Genomic DNA, 13261 nt, shown 5'->3' with positions numbered 1-13261 from the left:
GCCTCGGATTTGGTGGGGGAGTTCCGGACCTGCACGAGCGGGGCATGCGCGTCGATGCATGTCGAAAACGAAAACTACCGGATCCGCTAAACTCGGGCGCCGTCGACACGTGACCCGAGGCTCCATCCCGTGTTATCATTGCACGTGCGTGCACTGGTAAGAAGAAAAGTGAAAAATCAAAGAGCCCCTAAGGCATGCGGCGATTCGAACTTCGAGAGAGGACGAGTCCGGAGGGGGTGGGAAAGTAACGAAAGAACCCGGATGAAATTAGCAAGATGGAGAGTGATTGTCACCTTTATTTTTATAGTTTTTTTTTTATAAATCTAGGTCACATGAAAAAAAGGAAGGCCTAAAGCTGTTTTTTGGGTGTCACGCAATTTAGGAGGAGGACATGATGAGCATCGGTGGGTGGCATTGCCCCTTCACGAACCGCACGAAAAGGTAGTTGTACCCATAACATGAACCATCATGCCCCCCTCCCACCCCTTTGCCTTCATCATTTCTAAAACCCTCAATCATTTCCGTGACCCCACGGGACCAATTCTCCTTTTTTTCTTTTCTAATCACTTTATGTCCTTTTCAATTCGATTTTTAAATTTGCTCAATCAGTTAGTCTGTAATCTGTTCATTAGCTTTGAGATAATCTCGGTATTTATCTATTGAGCTTGAGGTTTTCCTAAATTATATTTTAATTGCAATCCATTGACTGTTCTTGTCAGTGGAGATGCTTGAGTTGATCTTAATAAACTAGATGGAAGAAAGTTTGGAATTTGGTTCGAAAGCTTGTCTTTATTTAAGAGGGGTTAATTGAATCAGCTCACGAGTTTCACACTTTTATAACACTTGTCTTTTATTAAGAAAAAAGAAAATTCTCTTGGGACATATTCCATATGAATTGAATTGAAAATTTTCGAAGGGATTGAAGGTTTTCCACGAAAGCATATTCCTTGGAACAAAACCAAATTCCATTCTTTTCGAGGGGGTGTGATTTGCTTGCTAGTTGTTTAGTCACAAAACCGAATTCTTGCTGGCGGCATCATCTTTGAATGGTAAAATCATACGGCATCAACGTATTGGAGGATTGAAATCATTTCCCTCCACTCACCAAAGAATACAAAAAGCCAAAAAAAAAAAGAAGAGTAAAAATAATCGCCACCGTTGGATCGGAAAGTAGCAATTGAAAAGATTAAAGACGATAACAAAAAAAAATAAAATAAAATAAAAAAAGGGGGGGAGAGAGCCGTGAGAACACGAAATGGTCCAACAGCAAGGGGCTCCCTTTTGAAAAGTCAACAAAAGAAAAGGAAATATTCCGCTATATTTTAGTTCGTCTATATATACACGTAGGATATCAAAACGACAAAATGCATGACGCGTAAGGAAAACACATTTAATAGTTCGACCAAAAAAACAAAAACGCATTTAATAGATATGAGAGTACGAGGACAAATACGAAAATTCGGACACGATGATCGGTTTCCAAATCGGACAACAGCCGATCTCAACGTGAACGGCGGGACATTTTTCCTCCGCCGTCGGATCCCACGAAGATCAAGGCCCAGGGGGGCACGTCGTGGCCGGAGGATGCGCCACGTGTCGGCCGATTAGGGGGTCGGGTGGCGGGGCCCGCGCGACGCGAAAACCTCGTCGCTAAACCCCACGCTTTTCAAAGTTGGTAAGACGAGGGAGAGAGAGAGAGAGGAGCAGGTCTCGCAGGTCGACCCGCTAAGCTTCAGTTTCACAGTAGAAGACTCTACTTTCTCTCTCTTATCTCCATCTCTCTCAGGACTAAGCATGCAAGCGCTTGCGCACCAACCTCCCCGCTTTTCCACTTTTGACCCTCCCACGTCGCCATATTCACATGCCCCTGCCCCTCCTCATCCTCCTCCTTCACCTCTCGCTGCAGCGCCCCCGAGTTTCCCGCACCGCGAGAGGAGGGCGGCAGCAGCATGGCCGTGTCCGACGTGGAGGCGGTGCTCGAGTTCCTGAGGAAGAACGGGTTCGCGGCGGCGGAGTCCGCCCTCCGGGAGGACCTCCTCGAGAAGCGCGGCCTGGGCTCCTCCGACTTCGAGAAGTTCCTCTTCCCCATGGCCCCCCGCCGCCGCCGGTCCGGGTCCCCTCGGGCTCCCGCCGCCCGGGGCCCCTCGCCGTCGTCGGCGTCGGCGTCGGCAGCGGCGGCGGCGGGGGGTCCGTGAGATCGAGCGGCGCGTCTTCCGACGATCGGTTCGTGAGCGTGGGGTCCTCCACCAGCGACGTGTGCTCTTCAGGTTCTAATCCTTATCGCAATTTTTGAGGACTGAATTTTTATCTAGTTATGTATTTCTGGGTGGCGCGTGAGTGCGTCGATTTTCTTTGGTGGTTGTGTTTTTTCTTTTTACACCGAAAAAAAGTCACTGTGCGTCATGTATCTGACGCCGGCGGTGTCGGTCTTGACGCGGAGTAATATTTAATTTGTGCAGAATTGTCGCCAAGTGGTAGTTTTTTCTTTCCTGGTAAATGAAAAGAAAAAATCCATGCTAAATTTCGAAATCTTGATTCTAATGCGAGTGATGCTTAATGAAGTAATGCTTTCTCTATGCTTTTTTATGCTTTGATGTGTGCTGGAACTAGAAGAAGTGTTCTCTCTTTACTCCTTTCTTTTGGTAAAACTGAATCCTTGTTTGAAGATAAGCTTTAAGGGTGATGATCATCGACCTTTTTTGTATTGCCGTGTAAAGTTGGCATTGGAATTGGGAATTTTGATCTCCCCCATTGATTCCCGCCAATTTCTTTTGAGTGACTGAGTATAACAGCCGCATTTCTGCCCATTTTCGCTGAATTTTCGTCTGCAGTATGCATTTGCTAGAGAAAGTCCTTGATGCTATTAACTGGACGACTATATTGGTGAACCCGAGATTGCTGCGACTTGGAAAGACTAGTTGCTCACCAAGCACCTATCTTTTTCTTTGAATCATCTCTTTCTGGGTTTTGGCTGATGCAAATGTTGGTGTTGTGACATCTTGCGCGTCGCCTCCTGCTGTGTTTGCAGAGTTCGTCAATCCGTATGGAGTTCGATCTGTGTCTAGAACCAATTCTGATGCTTCTTCTGATAGACTGTCTCAGTTCGGCACGGCACGCGAATACAACGATTATGATCTGCAAAATGACGTGTACTGGTACGACGACAAGGATGAAGGACACTTCCTGACTCCATCCTTTCATGGATCAGGGCCCTTTGGCTGCCCGACTCAGGATAAGTTCATTACGAATTCAGAGTCGCAGAAATATCTCGATAATTCACTGGATTTTAATGGCACTCTTGACGTGTTTCGATCGGATTCAAATGCCAATTACTCAAATAAGCCTAGTCTATATGACATGGCCTTCACAAATGAAGGACAAAAGCTTCATCTGTTTGAAAGTCGTCATTTTGATGAAGAGAGTCAATATGAACTCTTCAAACGTAAGGAAGAGGATTCCACGCCATACGGGGGAGGTATCATGTATGAAAGCTATTTGAACCTTCACAACAATAGTACAATCGGCTTCACTTTGAAGGATGTAGAAGGTGTGTGCTCTGAAGATGATTCTGGCACCAAACATATAGCAAATGGGAGTTCTAACAGATACGCAACAAAGCACACTTCTGATGATTCTGTTGATCGGCCTCTAAGTAGCTCTGATTTACACAAAAGGGATCGCGGGGAAGAGTTTATATTTGAAAATATCGTAAAAAACGAAGATGTTGATGATCCAATAGATAATGGAGATATCAGCAATCCTGAAGCTGTTGGAGGCCAAGGGGAGGAGAGTGTTTTTGCTGATGAGATTTTAATGCAAGAAAATCTGGAAGATGAATATGAAATCTTTGACTTGAGGATCATACACCGGAGAAACAGGTATATCCACATGTTTTACCAGTGATATTGCTTTTCATGAGGATACTTTAGGAGCAGAAGGATTAACCTATTAAAAGCCATATATGTATTAATAACGAATGGGGATTCACATTTTGTAACTCTGTGATCCATTTTAACAAATTTCTACTCAGTAAAAGAGCCTCTATTGATGTTGTTCATTTTCCTGATCACAAGAAGAATATAGATAGAGGTTTATCTTTCAATGTTGTATTCCATAATCGTATTTTCCCTTGACTTAAGATTCTACTAAATCAAGGTTTAAAGCTCGCTAGTACAATTTTGATTTGTAGGGACACTTGCACTCATATGTTATGCCATGTACAGGACTGGATTTGAAGAAAACAAGGATCTGCCCATTGTGCTAAATACTGTAATTGCAGGGAGATATTATGTTACAGAGTACCTTGGCTCTGCTGCTTTCAGTAAGGTTGTTCAAGCACATGATTTGTATACGGGCGTGGATGTCTGTCTGAAGATCATAAAAAATGATAAAGATTTCTTCGATCAGAGTTTGGATGAAATTAAACTTTTGAAGCTGGTAAATAAGCATGATCCTGCCGATGAATGCCACATATTGCGCCTCTACGACTACTTTTATCATCAGGTAGGGCATTGGTGGATATGTTGAATGTCTCTTGCAAAATATGCCGATTGTTACTAGAGAAATTAATTATTATCGTATGCAGTTGGTGTACATCTGCACCCATTTGAACTTCTATTGGTACAAGAGAAAAAAATCCTTTTTGTCGTGTACCAGATGTTTCTCCTGTTATGCTTTGAATAGTATTACAAAGGATATCTAGCTTGAAATACGTTGAACAGGTATTACATAGGATATCTAGCTTGAACAGTATCGTTCACTATCCATGGGCTTCTGCAAACGAAACAAATGCCTTCAGAGCTGTTAATACATACAGTGTGCTTATTGCTATTTTGAACAAAGTGAATCACTAAAGTTGATACACAGTGGGCACTGTATTACAAGTGGTTTTTCAAAAGATAGGAATTCTCCTTATCATATCCATCTCTAGATTGAAACGTGATTACTCACGAGGACAAGGCACAAACTGGACTACCATGGGATAGAACTAATGCATTTAGCATTACCCAATTAGGAGTTCGATCTTTCACACCACCCCCCCCCATGTCCGGACACAGGCACTTGTGGTTGATATCCGCTTATTTTCCCTCTATATTTGCCCTAACCTGTTGATACAACCGTGCAGGAGCATCTCTTCATTGTTTGTGAACTGCTTCGAGCAAATCTATATGAATTTCAGAAGTTTAATCAAGAATCCGGCGGGGAAGCTTATTTCTCGCTGAACAGATTACAGGTCAATTTCAATATAGCTTGACTCAGTAGTTCTCTCCGATCAATAATGGTCCTTTGACTGTTTTCTGCTGAATATGAGTACTTTTATGGGCCAAAAGACTTCATTTGTGGAATTGGATTCTTTTAATTCTCTACAGCCTTTGTCCATAGAAGTGGAATCGTAGAAAATGTAACTAGGCAGTTTAATCTTTGTCCCTACAGGTCATAACTCGTCAGTGTTTAGAGGCACTGGACTACTTGCATCGACTGGGGATTATACACTGCGACCTAAAGCCCGAGAACATTCTCATCAAAAGTTATAGAAGATCTGAGATTAAAGTCATTGACCTGGGAAGCAGTTGCTTTAAATCAGACAACTTGTGCCTCTACGTCCAGTCTCGTTCCTATAGAGCTCCCGAAGTCATCCTGGGCCTTCCTTATGACCAAAAGATCGACATTTGGTCACTTGGCTGCATCTTGGCGGAACTTTGCTCTGGCGAAGTACGTACGACTTTCTCCCTTCACAGTCATACTCAGTCCAGATGTTGGATTTAACTTTTATGGTGGACTATGCTTTTATGACTAATGACTACGATTGACTTCTAAGCCATCTTCTGTGCATTCAGTTGCTACCGCTTTCTTGGATATGTATTCGAAGCAAACAAGTTCATGATCCATTGCTGTTTCTCTGATTTTTTTTCAGGTGTTATTTCCAAATGATGCAATTGTAATGATTCTAGCACGCATGATCGGCATGTTCGGTCCCATTGATCAGGAGATGCTGGAACAAGGACAGGAGACACCTAAGTATTTCACAGAGGAATATGATCTCTACTACATTAACGAGGTGAGTTGCATGTACCTTGACTGTTTAACCTCATTTTCAGGTTTAAGTTTCAGTGAAGGCTTGCAGAACTTATAACATTGGGGCTTAAAAGAAAGTGCATGTATTCTCTTAAAAGTGTCAACTCATGGAGCTGAAAATCCAAATGAAGACTGCGCTATTCATAATTCTTGTCTCACTCTTTTCTATTTTTCTTATTTTTTCGCCAGGACACTAACCAACTGGAGTACATAATTCCCGAAGAGTCGTCGTTGGAAGGACATGTACAGGTTTCTGATATTGGGTATCTTGACTTCTTGAGGAACTTGCTGGAGATTGAACCTAAGAGGCGTCCTACTGCAAGCGAGGCATTGGAGCATCCATGGCTCTCGCACAAGTACTCTTTCTCTTGCTGATATACAAGTCGTGCTAATAAGTTTTGAAATGTATTGATTGGTCAGTGCTATTATTTGAGCACTGCAAAATTAGAACAGCCTTAGTGTACATGCAGCTTACGGAGCAATGTTGATTTTTTGGCTTGTTCACATAATTTTTTTTTTTTAATCTGTACAAAGCTTTCGATATAGAGCCTTCCGTCTCCGGGCGGTCCAAGCTTGGAAAGATTAAGAGTTGTTGTAAACATGCTTGAGGTTTACATCATGTTGATTGAGATTGTTCAATATACGAGATGAAAGAAAATTTTCTTGTACCGTATCCCAATTAACATTTCCTGCTAACAATACTACTACGAAATGAGTTGAGCAATTGCCTGAATTGGGTTGAAGAAATCAAGCTGAAAATCCTAAATCAGATCAGTCTCAGTTTTAAAATTGGTGTACATCATTGACTGAATAACGTGGCTTTTGGGTCGCTCAGTTTCTCCACTTTGATATATATCAAATGAATCTCCTGTCAAGATAATTTCTGAAAGACGTGGTGTGACTACTGAAAATCGCTTTGCAAAAGAGGACTGGACAAGTTGGTTAGAATCTACACTGTAGCTTCCATCACTTGATATGATCAGCACAAAAATGAATTGACAGAGGAAAGTCATCGTTTTTTCTTGCAAAAGTGATCTCCTGGTGCCAAGAATCAGCTCTTGTTTAATATAAACAAGAAAACAGAGAGTTAAAGGAAGCATCTTCTACCCACAATGCTTTTAAAACTATTAATCTATCCACGATCACTGTTCAACCTTGGACCGTTTCTTATGATCTAATCCGGTCGAGGGGTTAGTTCTCTGTTTGGCAAACCTCATCGAATTGACATCAATGTTTATCTCCTTTTGGTTGTGGATTCCTAGGAAAGTGGGCATATGCCTATTCGGAAAAGAGATGGATCATGACTTTCAGAATGTTTTATTAGGTGATGACATGGGAATGTCTTCTTATCACACTAACGTGTTTCCTACGTTGGAAAATTTGATCAACTGGTTCCTGGAATGAATCGGGATGGAGAGGATGGACAATGATGCTTCAAGAGACATAGGGGTTTCGTGATTATCGGGATGACAACATGGTGGGTTCATCTTTTGATTATGAACTTTATATGCCCGATTTAAAGGCTTTTTTTTTTAATCTATATATTTTTCAAATTCCGCTCATTTATATTCACTGACATCGGGATAACAAAAACTAATTTTTCCTCGATATTTGTTTTTAAAATGAGTATTAGAACTCATCGGGATAACAAAAACAAATGAATGACGACACCTACCGTGCATGTGGCTGAGAGAAGATGCTGGCTTGCTAGTTTGTGGGCGATGGAAGAGTGGGTAATACTAATATCTCTTCTAGTACAATTACCTTAACTCTTTGAAATTTAATTGACACGAAAAGACTAATGTTTTTCTACAATGGTCACGAAAATAAATTTCACGGAGGAATCTAATAAGCAGTTATCGTCATCAATTAATTTGAAAGACATTTCTCTGCAATAAATGACAAATCTTTTAGAATATGCCACACTATTGTCACTTTTCTAAGGAAAAAAGGGTATGTTAAAATATGCATAGTCTTTTGTGGGTTTCTAAGTTGTCTATTAATTAACATCTTAGTCACTTTTTAAGGAAAAATGGTATGTTAAAATATGCGTAGTCTTTTGTGGGTTTCTAAGTTGTCTATTAATTAACTCTTAAAAAAAAAACTCAAGACTTCTCAATATGACTTGCTAGACTTTCCGCTCGACGCCCGATTAAATGAGACTATTGCATCTCTAAACATTGATATTGAGTTTGAGTTTAGTAAGGGTTTCACGTAAATTAAATGCTCGATTCGATTCCATTGATTGGAGATTGTTCGAAACATAAACTATTTCCTAATCCCTACCCAAAGCAACGACTTCTATGACCCTCAGCCCAAGATGAACAATGCCGGAACAAGGGTTTTATTAGGGATTCTCTCTCCCCATTTGTTTTTTTGGTTTTAAAGTCGACAAGTCTATTCGCCGAACTAACCACCCCCGTTTTTGGACATGTATTTTAAAGATTACTTTCGCATACAAAATAGGCAGATATTTTAGTTGCGTGTCCACTTCATCCATGCATGTATAGGCATCCCTTTCGCCTTTCCTACCAATTTGCAAGTATCATAATCTGGTCCTCAAGGCCCCGCCTTGGATTGGTGCGTGATGACAATTTCCAGAAGATATTATCATTTTATTCCGCTCCATTATTCTAACAAGATCCATCTTCCCATTTTGGGGCGGAAGCTTCAAGAGCATCGGTTGACGAGGAGCTGATACGGCGCTTTGCTCTTTTGCCTTTTCGGAGTAGGAAAGTTTGTGTCTTTACTCACCACGGCCTGCAATTTCTTATTGCATCGAGAATTACTACGTTAATCGCGTCTGACCCACGACGCCCGGACAAATTATAAACCGGTTGTCTTCCTCAGTCGTCATGTTGGCGCGTCCTCTCTCTCTCTCTCTCTCTCTCTCTCGCCCGTTCTTGACTTTTTGTCTGTCTTGGAGGTCGACGAACGAAGAGATTGGGCTCCTCCTGTGACTTCCTGACACAACCCATTAACGAACCGCGCACGCTCGCAGATACCCACTTTCTCGTTCGTCCATCTTCCTCAGAATCAGAGAAATGTCTGCCGAGTTGACCCAGTCGCCCGGGACGACGACCCAGCTGTGGAGGTCGTTCTGGGACTTGTTCTCCTTCGTCTTCCAGTTCTTGTTGCGCATCGCCACGGCCCTCGGGCCTCGCCACTTCCTCCTCTCCCGCTTCACCTCCTTCAGGCCCCTGCCCCTCGCCGAGCTGCCCGTCCAGGACCCACCCGCCGGCGTCGCCGCCGAAGAAGGCGTCGAGTCTCCCGAAGACCTGGAAAGGCTCACGGTAACAAAATTTGTTTTTCTCTGCTAGCTGCTTGATTAAAGCTTGGAACTTTCTTTATGCCGGGACCGTTAATCAATTTATAATCATGTTCAAAGGGAGCAACTGTGGGATGAGAATGATTTAAATCGGTTTTATTGGTGTCTTTTCAATGGTATTGATTGGGCTTTATTGAAGTTGCTGGATACTCTTTTTATTCAGCTAAATATGGAATTATTTTCAGGATGTCATCTTTTTTTTTTTTTTTGGTGAACCAGGATGTCATCTTTTAGTTTGATTAGGATTTGTGTTTTTCTCCTGAACGCCTGGAAAGGCTTACTGTAACGAAATTTGTTTTTCTCTGCAAGCTGCTTGATTAAAGCTTGGAACTTTCTTTAGGCCGGGACTCATAATTTATGGATGATTATGTGGAGGAAATTGCGGGATGAAAATAATTTAAACCGGTTTTGTTGATGTAGTTTCAATGGTATTGCTTAGGCTTGATTGACGTTGCTGGATACTCTTTTATTCAGCTAAATATGGAATCATTTTCAGGATGCCATCTTTTTGTTTGATTGGGATTTGTGTTTTTCTTTGAAAATCTATTGATGCTTTCTGTATTCAAGAGTGTGTGTGAGTGTGTTAGTGTGTGTGTGTGTGAGAGAGAGAGAGAGAGAGAGATGAATTGAATAGTCATGTTATTTTTTTGGGTCAATAATATTTAAGCTTTACTGATTTGTTGACATTTTCACATGTGTATTAACTGTGGTAAATAAAGATTTTAGTGAATTTATATCTACAAGCAGGCAGAGAAAAGAATGAAATCAATTGAAAAAAAGTGAAAATGAATCTGTTCTGTCTCTTTCAGGTATACAACTTGGGTGGGCTTGAACGTGTTCTGTTTCTTTCAGGGTTACACATTAGTCTTTTAGCATCCTATGTGAGATTCGATACTATTTAACCACATGCAATGCAGGTGGTGCTTGATTTAGATGAAACTCTAGTATGTGCATATGAGATGGCGAGTCTGCCTGCTGCTACACGTGACCGAGCAGTGGAATCCGGATTGGAGTGGTTTGACCTGGAATGCATTTCTTCAGAGAAGGTGTTTTACATTCTAGACATAATGGGTTTTGATTTGACTGATATTGTCTTGGTATCTTCTCGGATGAGTTATCTTGATTATTGTTTCCTTGAGTATATATTACTCTTCAAAAGGATTCTGAAGGAAAGCCTAAGGTCAATCTTGTGACGGTGTTTGAGCGCCCGGGCCTGCGAGAATTCTTAGAACAGCTCCATGAGTTTGCGGATCTCGTGCTGTTTACTGCTGGACTTGAAGGTTGCTATCTGTCTGTGATATTTCCAGTTTCTTTATTGCCAAATGGTATTGAGATTCAATAAGTCAAATGTTCATGGCTACAGGTTATGCAAAACCACTCGTTGACACAATAGATGTTGAGAATAGATTTAGTCTGCGACTTTATCGACCTTCAACAATTAGCACGTAAGCTTACTTTACACCTTGTCCTATTTACTTTCTCTGTGATAATTGACTTTTCCACTGAGAATGGGAACATAAATCCATGTCTATCCTCTTGAGATTGCACTGATTTCTTGAGGTTTTCATCTCTGAACCTGAAAAATGAAATATCAATATGTTTAATAAAAAAACGAGAGGACTGAGTTTTAGGATGATCTGATGGATGTGTCATCATTTGAACGAATAAATCTTGGATGAGTGATTTGAGAGTAGAATGTATGTCTTAAGTAATGGCCACAGAAAGAGCTTGAAATGCCCATAGCAGTCTCAACTAATGGGTTCCCCATTATTCCAAAGATAATTTGGGGGGCTTGAATTAAATAAATTGTTATCGACAATGCCTTCTCCTTATCCTCCTCAGCTGGAAGCATGAAAGGTCATTTGTCACTGATTTTTATGTCCTAATAGCAAGATGAGATGGTTGGTTATTAATTTAGATTTTGGTGTCTTTAAGTGTTTCCTAAACCATCGCTTGATGCGATGCTAAGTAATAGAACGTAGAGTAATTAATCCTAATCAATCTGGGATCTGATGAATCTCTGGAATTGGCACATGACTCACCTATATATGGACTTACCTAAGTTGCTGGTATCCTGATCCTAACATGCAGGGAGTATAGGGAACACGTGAAGGATCTTTCTTGCCTCTCAAAGGATCTCAGTCGTATAGTCATTGTCGACAACAACCCGTTCAGTTTCTTGCTGCAGCCAGTTAATGGGATTCCCTGCATTCCTTTTACTGCTGGACAGCCGCACGATAATCAGGTAGTTGGACCATTCTTGGTGTAACTTTTAACTGTAAATTCTCCAATCACTTTGCTCAACATTGTTCATCTGCTTCAGCTTCTGGAGGTCCTGGTTCCACTCCTGAAGCACCTTTCCATGCAGAGAGATGTGAGGCCCGTGCTCTATGAACGGTTTCGCATGCCTGAATGGTTTCAGAAGTATGGGATCCCTGCTTTGGGCTTGCCGTCGTAGCATCTAGACTTGAAGTTTCCATTCTTTTTTAATGAATCTGAAGAAGTGGCATCTTGCATGAGGTTGATGTTGGCCCAATTGTCTCGCTGGTGTGGAATCAGGTGGTCCAAAGGTGTCTATCCTTTCCGTATTTGCAGAGTATCTAGCATGGTTCTGACTTCTACATCTTTGCTGATAGAAAGAAGTCCTTGTATGCAATGTAGATAGAATCTAAAGTACTATTCCTTGTAACATTATTTATGTGCTTGCAGTCCTGTAGCATGTCCAAATTGCATCTTTAGATTGCTGAACACTATCTCTTGATCAAATAAAAATGAAGGGTTTTCACCGGTTGCTGGAATGTTTTACACATAGCAATGATCAATTACTTTTCTGTTCCTTCTCTAAACCACCATATATATAGTCATAATTTAAGATGGCATGGCTTGCTAATGTGTACTCAAACGACAACCTACGAGTAGGAAATCTGGCTGTCTGGTTTTCCTGTCATATTAGACATCTTGGTCTGCTTGTTAGTTATCACTGGTAAAATTTAGCACCTTGATGCCTCAGAAATCTTGGCTGCTTCTCCTGAAAAATATAAGAAACATTGCCCACTTACTATAGCAGACCCAGACAGCTGTGCGCTGCATGCAGGAACTCGAGAAAATTAGTCTCTTTTAGTATCGATTCCTCACTGAATTCCAACCCCACGCTAGATATACATTTGGGATGTCCTGCCCTGGCAATGCTGCCTCAATTTTATCCTATTAATGGTACAGGTCACATGATGAAGTACGAACTCTTGTCTGTTTAGAAATTTCTTGAACTTCTGGAACATGATTGAACTTCACAAGCGAAATAAGTTCACCAATATCACGACTCGTCTTTTTTCGCCTCCTCCTGCCCAATCACTAGCTTAGAAAACCTACTTCGCAGTCCTCCAGGTGTCGGCAGAGTTGGAGAGGTCTTTTGCCATGACGGCAGAGGATTTCACCAACCGAGTTCCTTCTCTTCTTTTCTTTTGGTATTATATTTCCGGTACTTGTGCTGTAATCATAGTTACAGGTAGTTAGCAGACATCCTCTGCGAAAGAAATTGGTTTTTAAAATCTTATCGTCGGCAACAAACTTCCATGTGCAGATAAGAAAAGCGAGACCATCAGTAGCTGGATCTCTCACTTTGCCTCCTTCCTGTTCTCCTCGTGTTGTCTCACTTTCTTGCTCCTTTTAGTTTGTCCAATGACCAGTTCTTTGGATGCATTTCTTCTTAAAAACAAAAGAAGAAAACCACTTCCGAAGCCTGTCGCCCTTTTGTGTGCCAGCAAGCCTGGTTGAATCAAGAATGTCGGTTCCCGTATCGCGCGTGTTCATCCGAGTTCAGATTTTCTTGTGCTGCAAAACTCGTGTTTCGTGATTAAA

General features: G+C 41.5%; 2 protein-coding genes across 2 annotated transcripts; both read left to right on the top strand.

Annotated features, from left to right (window-relative positions):
• Positions 1–1728: 1728 nt before the first annotated feature.
• On the top strand, positions 1729–6694 carry LOC104454397 (dual specificity tyrosine-phosphorylation-regulated kinase mbk-1). The gene is given in 8 exon segments (XM_010069226.3): positions 1729–2099; positions 2102–2267; positions 3029–3878; positions 4224–4503; positions 5126–5233; positions 5434–5712; positions 5915–6058; positions 6265–6694. Coding segments are annotated over 8 exon segments (2163 nt in total). The 5' UTR covers positions 1729–1949; the 3' UTR covers positions 6451–6694.
• A 1955-nt stretch (positions 6695–8649) lies between these two features.
• Positions 8650–12201, top strand: LOC104454396 (CTD small phosphatase-like protein). The gene is made up of 6 exons (XM_010069225.2): positions 8650–9368; positions 10321–10449; positions 10563–10683; positions 10767–10848; positions 11495–11648; positions 11727–12201. Exons 1-6 carry the CDS (start codon positions 9120–9122, stop codon positions 11859–11861), a joined length of 870 nt encoding a protein of 289 aa, XP_010067527.2. The 5' UTR covers positions 8650–9119; the 3' UTR covers positions 11862–12201.
• Positions 12202–13261: the final 1060 nt, after the last annotated feature.

Source organism: Eucalyptus grandis, chromosome 7 (genome assembly GCF_016545825.1).
Source record: "Eucalyptus grandis isolate ANBG69807.140 chromosome 7, ASM1654582v1, whole genome shotgun sequence".
NCBI classification, from domain to species: domain Eukaryota; kingdom Viridiplantae; phylum Streptophyta; class Magnoliopsida; order Myrtales; family Myrtaceae; genus Eucalyptus; species Eucalyptus grandis.
The sequence above is the reverse complement of the archived record's forward strand: the minus strand, read 5'-3'. Positions and strand labels throughout refer to the sequence as shown.